This window comes from Poeciliopsis prolifica, unplaced genomic scaffold (genome assembly GCF_027474105.1).
Source record: "Poeciliopsis prolifica strain line A6 unplaced genomic scaffold, Auburn_PproV2 SCAFFOLD008, whole genome shotgun sequence".
NCBI lineage: Eukaryota > Metazoa > Chordata > Actinopteri > Cyprinodontiformes > Poeciliidae > Poeciliopsis > Poeciliopsis prolifica.
Window position 1 is genome coordinate 13338843 of NW_026562383.1, and position 12290 is coordinate 13351132.

The 12290-nt window shown below is 36.8% G+C and overlaps 1 protein-coding gene across 1 annotated transcript; it reads left to right on the forward strand.

The window, feature by feature from the left end:
• The first annotated feature begins 528 nt into the window (after positions 1-528).
• dsg2l (desmoglein 2 like) lies at positions 529-10375 on the forward strand. Its single transcript, XM_055033448.1, has 14 exons — positions 529-798; positions 1900-2022; positions 2700-2855; positions 2945-3086; positions 3175-3338; positions 3441-3575; positions 3663-3848; positions 4466-4743; positions 5525-5667; positions 5765-5986; positions 6330-6560; positions 6866-6987; positions 7086-7397; positions 8291-10375. The coding sequence occupies exons 1-14, from the start codon at positions 745-747 to the stop codon at positions 9293-9295; spliced, it is 3273 nt and encodes a 1090-aa protein (XP_054889423.1). The 5' UTR covers positions 529-744; the 3' UTR covers positions 9296-10375.
• The last annotated feature ends 1915 nt before the right edge of the window (positions 10376-12290 follow it).

Genomic DNA, 12290 nt, shown 5'->3' on the forward strand with positions numbered 1-12290 from the left:
TTTAACTTTAAGGTTTCAGGTTTTATTTGACAGCATTTCATTCTGAAGTCACTTCTTTTGATTTTGTAACATGGATTTGGCTATTTGTAGTAAGCTTTAAGTCTCACAAAGTAGAAATGGAAGTTCCGACCCTTAAAGCTATGATTGAAGGCTCCTTACAGACAAACTGAGAACAACCAGGGCAATTTAAAACCACTAAAAAACACAGGAACGGGCATTTTATTTCAGTTTTTACAGCGTTTCTATGCAGCTTTTCCCTTATTAATACGTACAGAAGTGGCAACATTACGGGATACTTGTGGGTAGCGGAAAAGCAGCATTCTGTCGCGTCTTACAGGCGGCAGAATGAAGAACCAACGCAAACGATACTTCAACTCTTTGGGTCAGTAGAGATGGAGCAGACGAGTCTTGACTCATTTCGTTACCTCGCCTAAAATGGTTTCCTCCCTCTTCCCCACCTTGATTTTCTATTTTTTTTAATTTTTTTTTTCCATTACCGTAGAAAAGAAAAATGCTGTCAAGCTCTCCACAGCAGTCTGGTGTCACTTCTTATCGAGAGCTTTCTAAAGAGAGAAGTCACGCCCAGAGCTGATATTCAGCTCATTCCTCCTCCACCGGGTCAAAGTCCACAGCAACTCACAAAAGGCACCACACCGGATCGCAAACTTCACTTCCATTCGAGGACAAAAAAGAAAAAAGAAAAAGAAAACCAAAGAAAGAAAACCCGTTGTATTTTGCTAACAGATGGATCCCCTGCTCAGATGCAGTCTTTCCTGTCTCCTCATATCCTTCCTCATAGTAAGTAGCGGCATTTGCTCTGTTTTTTTTTTTTTCCTTCACCCAAATATGTCTTAGTAAAAGTAATGGAGAGACGAGCTTTCAACAGGTGTGGCTCTGCTTAATGCGAAGGCTTCGGTAAAATCATTACAACGCGAAGTGTGTACGTGTGTGTTACGAAGAATTTCACTTTTTTTCCCTTTCCGATCGTTTTGGAAGAGAAACGAGGTTTTCTTTTCTTCCGTTTCTTTGTAACGCAGCCGTCGCTCATACATACTGGATGTTGAAAACCGAGAGCTAAGCAAAGTTTAATTAGGTTCTGGTGTCATATGTCAGCAAGTAAATAATTAAATAAAGAAAGAAAAAACAAGAAACAAAAAAGAAAGGATGAAAGAAAGGTAAATAAATAAATTCCTTTCATTGTTAAGAAAGAAAAACATGGATGAGTGGAGGTTTTATCAAGCTACCATTGTTTTCTTATAGAAAAGCACATTTAAATTTTGAGTTTAAATGTAATCCGATTAGACATTCTTATAGGAAGCTTGGTTAAATAAACGGAAACAAACAAAAGCCAATTCCATATCTTGGAAAAAGTCCATATATTTCTTGTCTTTGTGCTATTTCTCTGCATTATTTCACAGCAAGCGAGATTAACGGCTTTGTTTCACTGTACAACATACTGAACACAAATTACAATGTAATACCTATTTTATTTTGAGAATGCATTTGTGCAAAATGACAAGCGATTAAAATAACGTGAACGTGGTGTTTTCAAAGCTCCTGTAATGTTACAATAATTCATATAGTTTATATCTGGTGGAAGAGCCCATATTTGTTTTCACAATGTCTTTCACAATGCTGCTGGGTTAAAGCAATCACCCAACCAGTGACTCATAAAGTAGAATAATGTGTGCTTGTGCTGTAATTTGATAGATCTGAAATGGAATCGAATGGAATCGCAGTATTTTGCAGTACCGATTTTTTTCCAGAGCTGTATGTTTACAAATGGATGTAAAACAGCCGCTGTGGGGTTTTCTGTGACTTAGTAATTATTGTATGTGGATCTCTTGTTTTTATGCTGATTTTATTTTGTTTGTTTGTTGTTTTTTTGTTCTCCTGAAGTTTGGTCCAGCGTCGGTGGAAGGTTATGGCGGAGAACTGAGGAGGCAAAAAAGAGAATGGATCCTAGCTCCCAGAAACCTTACAGAGGGACATGACTACACCACTTTTGACTTTGTTGCTAAGGTGTGCACCTATTTGTACTCCCTTTTCACTCAAAATCTTGTTAATAATGCTACCCCATAAGCCAGACTTCGAAATCAACACAGAACACACAAATATATACCTGAAAAACTGAGAATCTTCAGATGTGTTTGGTTTGAGGCAATGAAAGTTTCCCTTGAACATTTTTGAAATTTTGCAGAGGCTATGTGGGGAATTGACTTGGCTAGCATCAGAAATGGGTGGGGCAGCCACTTTCCTCCCCATGTTAGAGCAAACTGAACAAGTTTTCTACTATATATATATATATACGTGTAGTGGAGCAAGTTTCCCTACTTCCTGCTGAATGCTGGGACATTACATTACCTATACTGTACACAAAATAAAGCAGATACTTGTATTTTAATTCGTTGGAGTGTGGGAGAAGGCGGGACTTGCCCAGAGCACCATACCTACCAGAAACCCATCTGCATGCATATCTATATTTCAAGCTGACAAAGTTAGGCGTAGTGATGTTTAACTGCAACAGTGCCAGAGTGTAATTAAAGTTTTTAGTCTATTGGCAGCCCTGTTATATATAATGTTGTTTATAATAATGTTGAAAAATAAGGGTGAAGGACATTCCAGTCACAAATGCTTAAAATGAGTTATGCTAAATCTATGTTGTTGTTTTCATCTTCATCTCTGCATCTGTGTGACAGATTCGCTCAGACAAGGAGACATCTCAGGAGATAATATATTCTTTAACTGGTCATGGTGTTGACAAACCCCCACAAGGCAGATTTTCTGTTAACCAGAAGACTGGCTTTGTTAGGGTCCACTCCATTCTGGACCGAGAGGAAATTGCACAGTATCGTGTAAGAACACCTAAAAATTGTTTTGTTGTCATTTTTGTAAATATAGCGAAAATGAATGAAATCACAAAATACATTCTCCTTTTTTTTAGCTTCTTGGTATAGCAAAATACCATGATGGGTCACGTGCGGAGAACGACATTACTCTCGTCATTAATGTTGTGGACATTAATGACTGCATTCCTGTCATAAAGATGGCGCAAGTTGGACAAGTCAGCGAACACAGCAAACCCGGTATTAAAGATCTGCAAAACATCTTTGATATGGGTTACAAAAATGGACCAGCTGTTGTGTTATAACTATGTTATATTTATTTTGTTAGGTACTGTTGTCATGAAAGTGATAGCAACAGATGATGATGATCCGAACACTAACCATGCCAGGATCTTCTACAGAATAGATGAGCGCACTAATGCTGCCGGGATGTTCACCATCAACTCGCGAACTGGAGAGGTCCTGGTTGCAAAGACCACTCTAGATAGAGAGGTGAGTCACTGTGCCATTTTCATTTGAGCTTTACAAGTAAATACAGATTCATGATTGATTTAAAACTCAGTTTCATTATGTTCAATGTCTTTTTTCTTTAAGATCAAAAGCACTTATAAGTTGACCATCCTTGCTTCTGACATGGATGGCAGAGCAGGAGGATTCACAGGAACTGGTGAAATTGAGATTAAACTCACAGACATAAATGACAATATACCAACTCTGGCACAGGAATCGGTATATTTAACACAACAAGCATCCAATTATTCTATTTAACACAGTATTGACAATGTCCCAATCTGAATGTTTTATTTTGTTTTTTAGTATGAAGGAAGAGTGGAGGAGAACATAATTGGTGTTGAAGTTATGAGGATACAAGCAGTTGACCTGGATATGATCCAAACGGAGAACTGGTGTGCTTTGTTTGAAATAGTTTCTGGAAATGAGGGAGGTTACTTTGAAATCAGAACTGACAAAACGACCAACGAAGGAGTCATCACGATTGTTAAGGTCTGTTTAAATGAAAAAAAAAAAAAAAAAATGTTTAATGTACATCGTATTATGTTTGTGGCACAAATATTACAGTTTTTTAGGATTAGTCTGATTCTGAGATAGATTTAATAACTCACCTCCTCAAGCCTCTCACACCCAGACAAAAAACCTCCCAAAACATTACACCTGTCTGTCACTATATTTTGAACTAGACTTTACTTTAGGATAGGAAGGTATGAAGCAGATACTAACGTTAATGCTATTAGTGGCTAACTCTTAGTTAGTTGTAGTATTCTTAGATTGCTAATAAATTATTCCAAATTGACTTGGTACACACAAACATTTTTGAAAATGCTGACAAATGAACAATTTAGTAGTTGTGGAAGCATATCTAAACATTTTTGTATGAGTGTGCATGAGTGTCTTAGCACAAACTGAGGAGAATTCTTATTTTTTGACACCATCAACACAAGATGGCAAGTTAAGAATCTCTTCAGGTCTTGCAAATATCCAAAATTCCCAAAAATGGCTTTAACCTCTCTTTCTGACAGCAGCTGGAATCTTACAGCACAACATTTTGTTGCTAAATATTGAAAGCTTGCATCTCTTGTTAATCATTTGGTTTATATCTTTAGGCTCTGGACTACGAGGAAATAAAAACATTAAGTCTCGGAATCAGAGTCAGAAATGAAGCAGAGTACAACTTCGGCAGCAGCACGGTGATCACAGGCGCTTCATCCAAATCGTATCCCATCAAAATAAACGTTGTCAATCAGAAAGAGGGGGCTCGATTCCAGCCAAGTGTAAAAGTGGTGACTGTCTCTGAGAAAATAACTTCCACGTCCCTGAACCAAGTTATAGCAACGTACGCCGCTATCGACAGTGACACTCTGCTGACTGCCACAAATGTGAGGTAATGTCTCTAACATAGAAGATATTCCTGTTTTACAATCTATGCTCTTCAAACCAACCTGCTTGTTCATGCAACAGCAAAGGGTTAATTATCTTTCAAACTATTTACACAAAGATCTGTCTTTGAAGTGCTGTATTTTTAAAAATGTTTATTCTTCCTCAGTTCACAAATAGTTGGTACAATTGCAGACAGTCATTTATTCATTATTTTATTCTAAGAACACCCTAAACTGGCTCTCCTGCCTTTTATTAATATTTCAGTGATGTGAACCAATCTTGACATAGAGAATTATGTAAACTATTATATCATATCCCATTGTTTTCAAATATATTTGAGTGAAAAACACAGAACTGTCTAGATCCCCATGTTCCTTCATTTAAAATTCTGAACATACAACATTATTAAGACAACAATAAACTCTGTAGCATATACCGTTTATGTAACAAAGAAGGCTATAAAATGTAGAACCTTTTATGAACTAGCCTTTTAAGTTACTTCCTCTCAAATAACATTATAAGATCAATTGAATTTGATGGTATTGTATTAATATTATAAGATAATGTCACAGTTATTGACTGTTCAGGTATTGGATCTAAATCCAAAAGCACATAATATGATTATTATGTACTGGAGTGATATAAATTTAATATAGATCCATTTTGATTTCATATAATTGAATGTGGATATGGGTCTGTTGGTCTTGTAAAGTTTCTTGAAATTAATTGGAACTACATAAATAAACCAAAATAATCTGAACTGAATCTTGCTCTTTTACTTGCAGGTATGCAAAGTTGTATGATGCAGACAACTGGTTTTCAATTGATGCAAAAACTGCAGAAATCAGGTTGAATAAATATCCCGACCGAGAGTCGATATATTTGGTCAATGGAACATACTATGCCAAAATTATTTGCATATCTGACGGTAAGTTGTTGAAAATATGGCACTGGTTAATTTTTTACCTAAAATCAATGTGTTTCACAAAAAAGCATGACTTATTTTTGCTTTATCTGGTTGTTAGACACTCCTGCAAAAACTGCAACAGGAACCATTGCTATTCAGGTGGAGGACTACAACGACCATTGTCCACAACTGACCTCGACGGCTCAAACCACGTGCTTTGGTGAAAATGTCATTTATGTCACGGCAAAGGACGGAGACATGTACCCCAACGCAGAACCATTTACATTTGATTTGATTCAAGAGGACAGCAAAGAGAAGTGGACTTTAGAGCCCTTTAATGGTATTATTTCCTTGTCTGCTTTTGTTGAATGGTGTTCTTAATTTTTTTACAGTAAAACAGACTTCCTTTTCAGGTTTGATTATTCCATAATAATTTAGATGAAATAAAACTCAAACTCAGTTTTCTTACAGCCAATGTCACCCAATGTATTTTTGTAAGGTTACGAGTGGAATGTTGCAGTATCAGGAATAAAACAGGAAAAATAGTTATTTTTCAAATAAATGTACTTTGGTGCTGAAATAAAATAGAACCTTTTCAGTTTGCTTTTATTAAATTAAGGTAGTAGAAAATAAGCTTCCCTTTCAGGTTACAAATCTTACAATCAGGTGTCGTCTTTCTTTAGAAACTACGGTCATTCTTCGAAACGAGAGAAAGTTATGGCATGGCAACTACAAAGTGACCCTGAATGTCAAGGACCAGCAAGGAAAGTCGTGCGATGATCTCCAGAAACTCGATATAACTGTGTGCACATGTGATGGAAACTCCAAGGCCTGCAGTTTACGCAGGAAAAGCGATGTAAAATTTGGAGTTGGCGGTATCTTGCTCTTGCTGCTGGGACTCTTGCTCCTTCTGTGTGAGTAGAGACTTTGGGATTTTTACACTCATGGAAAATTCTGATAAGAATCATTATTGTTCCATCACAACGTTACTTAACAGAACAAGTTGTTGCATGAACAGAAAGATTAAAACAAATGGGTTGGGTCTTAGGTGGCTTATGAAGAGATGTGTGACTTATGCCTATTTTCCACAACTATGACTTAATAAGTTGCTGTATTTTTGACTAGTTAAACCTGTTCATTGAAGAGAGGGAGTATCTTAATCAAAATTGTTTAGTAAGTATGATCACTGTTTAAACATTGTTGTCAATGTATTTTGTAGTGATTCCTCTTCTTCTGCTCTGCTGCCTGTGTGGAAATGCCGCAAGAGATTTTAAGGCTATTCCCTTTGAGGCGAGCGAACATCTCATCTCATATCACACTGAGGGGCAGGGGGAAGACAAGGTGCAGAGAGATTTCACCATCCAACGGCAATGCTAATATTTCTTGGGTTGTATAATGCATTGTCACTGACAGAAGTTTCTTTGTTTTCTAATTCACAGGACGTCTCTCATGTCCAAGTTCCAGTGTGTGTTGATGGTAGCACCATAAATACAAAGAACATCAACATGTCTGGGGGAGCTGCGTACCTTGATAATTTAGCTGGTGCAGGAATGGTTGGAGGTGGAACCCTAACAGGAGAGGAGATGTGGATGGACAACAAATACAACTATCACCATGCAAACCGAGATCAGATGGGTTTCATGGGCACAGGGACTATGACGGGGAAAGAGATGAGCTTTGCCAAGAAAAGATTGACAGCCTTCGATGGACTGGCCCTGCCAGACCATTATCTGGAGCAATACTATTCAGTTGTAAGTTTATCAACTCGTGATTGGGACACAAGCCCATCATCCAGACCCAGGTCAGACGTAACTAGCACAAACATAGATTTCAGACTTGACTCGGCAGCACGAGGTTTGGAGCTCAAGTTTCATGAGCAATGTTAATTTTATGTAAAGCACAAGTAAAGTAAAAGTATGTTTTTTAGTGTATATCATTCGATTAATTGAAAAAACTTCCCAGTAAAAAAATAAAAGGAAAAAAAGTAGTTTTTAGTTTGTCTTATTTTAAATAATTGCTAACATTTAACTAGCATTTACAAGTAAATGCAAACCTGGTGAAGAAAGAAAAAAATGTATCCAAGCACTGCTAAGGTAAACATTGCTCAGTCAGGTTTATTAATATTCTGTGCTGAATATGAGACCTTACAAAATCATACACTCTTGAACAGGTCAGTGTAAAGTTCAGTCAAAGGCAGACTACCTCAACTATAAAAGAAGGGTAAATAAAATCATAAACATTTTGCAGCTACAGAAGTGCTGAAGGTTATTACTCTAGGAAAACGCCTTCAAGCACTGCTAAGGTAAACGTCGCTCAGAAATTGCCTTTGCTGGCTCAGGCAATTTCATTGTGTGCAGTTTTATAAACCCTGGAATAACGACATAACATGAGTCATAAACTGTTAGCCTTTGATAAAATGTTCCCACCACAAGTGCACAGCGATATGATTCTGAGGTGGATGTAAATATTACTAAATTATTATCCAGAGATGGTTTAAAGTTAACTAATATTGTAATAATGGTTTATAGCCATCGGTTATTTTGGTGTGGCGACATCCTATCTCCTACAGATATCCCACTTTGGGTAATTGGGAAACTACATTACATCCGTGTAATTGATCTAATTTACTCTCATTTGTTTTCAGAAAACAAGACAAGCTCCACAGCAATATCTGGAGAAGGACAAGGAAGTGAACTATCAATACGAGGAAGAAGAGTCGAAGGGAGCTTCTGTGGGATGCTGCAGCCTCCTTGAAAATGATGACGATCTTGCATTCCTCAATGACCTGGGGCCAAAATTCAAAACCCTGGCTGAAATCTGCAATGGGAAGCCCCTGGAGAGTACTTCAGTGGATGTGGGACTTTCTAATCTCTCCAACCAAACCACATTCACCTCTATGCCAGCCACCTCGATTCACAAGCAGGTCCATACCCACACGGAAACAATTAGAGACAGAGAGCCAGTGAATGTCAACACCCTCAATGCCTTCAGTAAAGCATCTGGGTCTACTACCCTCATCCAAGAGGAGCACATTACTGAGCGCTCCAACAGTTCAGCAACTCTTCCTAAAGTCAAAGAGACAGTTGTCATCCCTAACCAAACACTTCTCATACAGCAGCCTACTATGTACTACGCAGCTGCTCCCATGTATGTAGTTGAGTCAAATCCCCAAATGGTGCTTGTGTCAGGAGGAACTCAGCAGGTGGTTGGTCAGGTGAGTCAACCTGGGCTCAGTCAAGGATTAATACAGGTTGGAGGCCTCCAAAGTTCTCAGGGTGTGGTGCTAGTCGAAGGGCAAGTGGGAATGAGTGGAGTGTCTGGGCAAGTGGCACAGGGCTCCTCACAGAAAGCCGTCTCAGGTACAAACACTCAAATGTTTGTAGTTGAGAATGGATCTTCTGGTGGAAAGCACAGTAAACATTATTTGCAGAGCTCTGGTCATGTGCAACAGAGGTCTTCACAGGCAGGATTTGAGGTGGGAGGAAAAGGAGTTCAGGCGAAGTCATTTTCTGCGGGCTCACGTGGTTCTGCAGGATCAAAGGAAGACTTTACACTAGCAACCACACCCAGGCTCCAAGGAGGCCAGAGAGTTGTTGTTCAGCATAAAAAAGTCTCTGTGACTGAGAGAAATATCGAGTCAAGCACATAAATTCCTGCCTTGTTTTGCGTATCCACTAAGGTCACACATGTATATGCTTGTTAAGAAATGCACTACAGCAGAGAGAGATTGAATAAGATGTTAAACTGCTTGGCCTATGGCTTTATTCAAGTACTGACTGCTTTCACACAAGAAAACATCTTGTTAGCTAATGTGAATGCATTAACTGACTTCTTTGATACATAATTTTCTTCACCCCATACTGAGTGAAAGTATGATATATACATGCCATACAATAGCACTGAAAAGCCTATATTTATTTTAGGTAAAGTAAAAGTCAAGAATTTTTTTTTAGAAAAGGTTTACATTTGTGACTTAATGTCTATTATAGCGGGCAGAGTTGCATCAGATTCTGTTTTCTCTGAAGGTGTAATTTTCCTGGAAAAAAAAATATATATACATATTTTCAATATTATTAAAAGGGAATAAATTCAGCTTACCAAAAATATCTATATTTTTTATTAATAATCTGTGTTTTGTTGTTGTTCCTTTGTATCACACATAGGTAGTTTTGCAATTATTTGTACATGAAAACTGATAAGTGCCAAAATGTTCATCGAGTAGTTGTTTGTTCCAAGGTGTTGTGCTTTTTAATTAAGGATCTCACATTTTGTAGGTTTTCTTTTTTTTTTTTTTTTTTTTTTGTATGTAACCAAATGATTTTGGATTTCTTAGAATAATCTAGAATTACAATGGAAAATAGTAACCTATGCCAGGGTGATTTGGTTTCTTACTTACTGCTCTTGCTGCTTGTATTTTTGTATTTTATCTTGGAATGTAGCATTGGAGCTAAACTGACCTGAAAATGAAGATTTGTTTCTGTTATTTGCACTTGTTGTCAGAATAAAATCAAACAATAAAGCAATACTTGTTTAGTCTAAAACTAAATTCTTACTTTATCTTAGATACGAATACATGCTTGTGTATATGTAGCTTATCTTTAACTTAACTTTAATTCTAAAGGTGTGAGTTAATTTGGGAATTTTACTAGATTGATGGGTATGGATCACATCTGACAGAATGTTATACTTTTAAAAATCTTGTTTTTAATAAAAACATTTTTGTCAATAAGGCTTTCTCTGTGTCTCTTCTATAAATTTGATTTTGATGCACTGCGATCAAAATGCAACAGGAATTATGCAGTTTGAGAAAATTCTTGCAAGCTCTCATACAGAACATTTTCATGTTCCGGGATTTTTATTATTATTATTTGTAATATTCAATTAAATTGAAAATAGGAAGCTTTAAAATATTTGAGTGCTCAAAGACTTAAATACAATGTATTTGCAATGTGTTTTGTGTGACAAATACAGTCAGGCTCTGGGGAGGAGCTGGGTAAATCCTCCTCCATTAAGCAGGGTTCACATTCAACCAAGCACACAGTAGCATTCTTGTGTAGAACAAAGGGTTGCCTTGTGAGACTGCTCATTCAAAAAGGTTCTCAGTGTAGGTTTCACAAAATGAGGATAATGCCAGATCTAGGTAAAGCCAAAAAAACTAAACAAAACAACAAAAAAAAAAAAAAAAAAAAAAAAAAAAACATTTATACCTGTTAAAAGCTTTGCATGCCCAACTTATGTATATGTTTTAATCAGTTAATTCCAAATTAAAAACGACTGCCTTCTTGAGTCACACGGTTCATATGGAGCCTGTCTGTGTGTAAGGTAATTCAATCTTACTCGTCTACAGATATTCTGTTAAGGCCTCACAGATTTGTTAGAGAGCATTAGTGAATAGACAGTTTAATGAAAACCAAAGACCAAAACAGACAGGGCACTGTGTGGAAAAAAAACTCTGGATAATGTTACAAAACGATATCCAAAGCTTATTTAATTATTTAATTCATAATCAGGAAATGGTTCATGTTTGAGGTATTTTGCAAGTAGGAGAAGGTGAACAACCTTTGTGTCTGAATATGCAGTTTGTGAGAAGAGGAAAGTTAGTAGAGACTAACATGAAATGAATTGCAGCTGCAAAGTACTGACTTCTTATTTATCTGTAAAATTGTTTAGTACAATTTTCATTTTCCTTCCTCTTTTAAATTATGCTCTCTTTTGTGTTGGTCCAGCATAATGAAATCTAATAAAATACAAATGAATATGTAGCTTATTATGTGACAAGATCTCTAAAAGCTTAGGGGAATACATACGTTTGAAAAACAATTTATTCAAAATGAATACAAGGACAATTTACGACAACTTATTTGTATGTTGAACAGTACTCCATTAAAACAGATAAAAAGCTGTTTTGTTTTGAGATGAAAAAAGATTGTCTCAAACTAAAATGCAAACTAAACAAGGACCTCCCAAGAAGCTGTTGTCTTTTCCTTTCTCAGAATTCGTCTTTACAGAATCATATCATCAGAAAACTGGATTCAGTTTTCCTTGGTAGATTTACATACTTCGGTCTTTTCTGGTTGGCTTTGTTTATTTAAAACCAACAAGATGAATTTTATAAGTACTTCTTCAAAAGGAAATACCAAAATGAAAGTTGTATTGCATTTGTTATCCTGGCCTATTGTAAGTAAACACTGCATTGCATCTGTGTTTTTAACCTTCCCACAAGTTATTTCCTCAGGCCATCATTCATCTTGAAGCATTTGTTTTCAGTCAAACTGTCAAATGAAAGAAAATGCTTGGTTTCCCCGCATATCTCTGGGTGTGACCTCATGTACAAAAACTGTTCTAGAGCCTGTTTGACTGTTTCTCTGTGCATGCTCTTGTTACTATGTTCCCATTCTGGGACGGACTGATCATATCAGTTTTATCTATCGTTATCTTTGGATTTGCATGGTTTATTTCACTTTCTCCACACTGCTACTCTCTAACAGTGTTTTACTGTGTGAAACATTGTTTCACACAGTAAAACAATGTGTGAAACCAGTAAAACACTAAGTGTTCGGGGAACACTGTTATTGTTATGTTCGGGGAACACTGTTATTGTTATGTTCTTCCCTGGTTGCTCAGATGAGTCAGTTCGATACCTT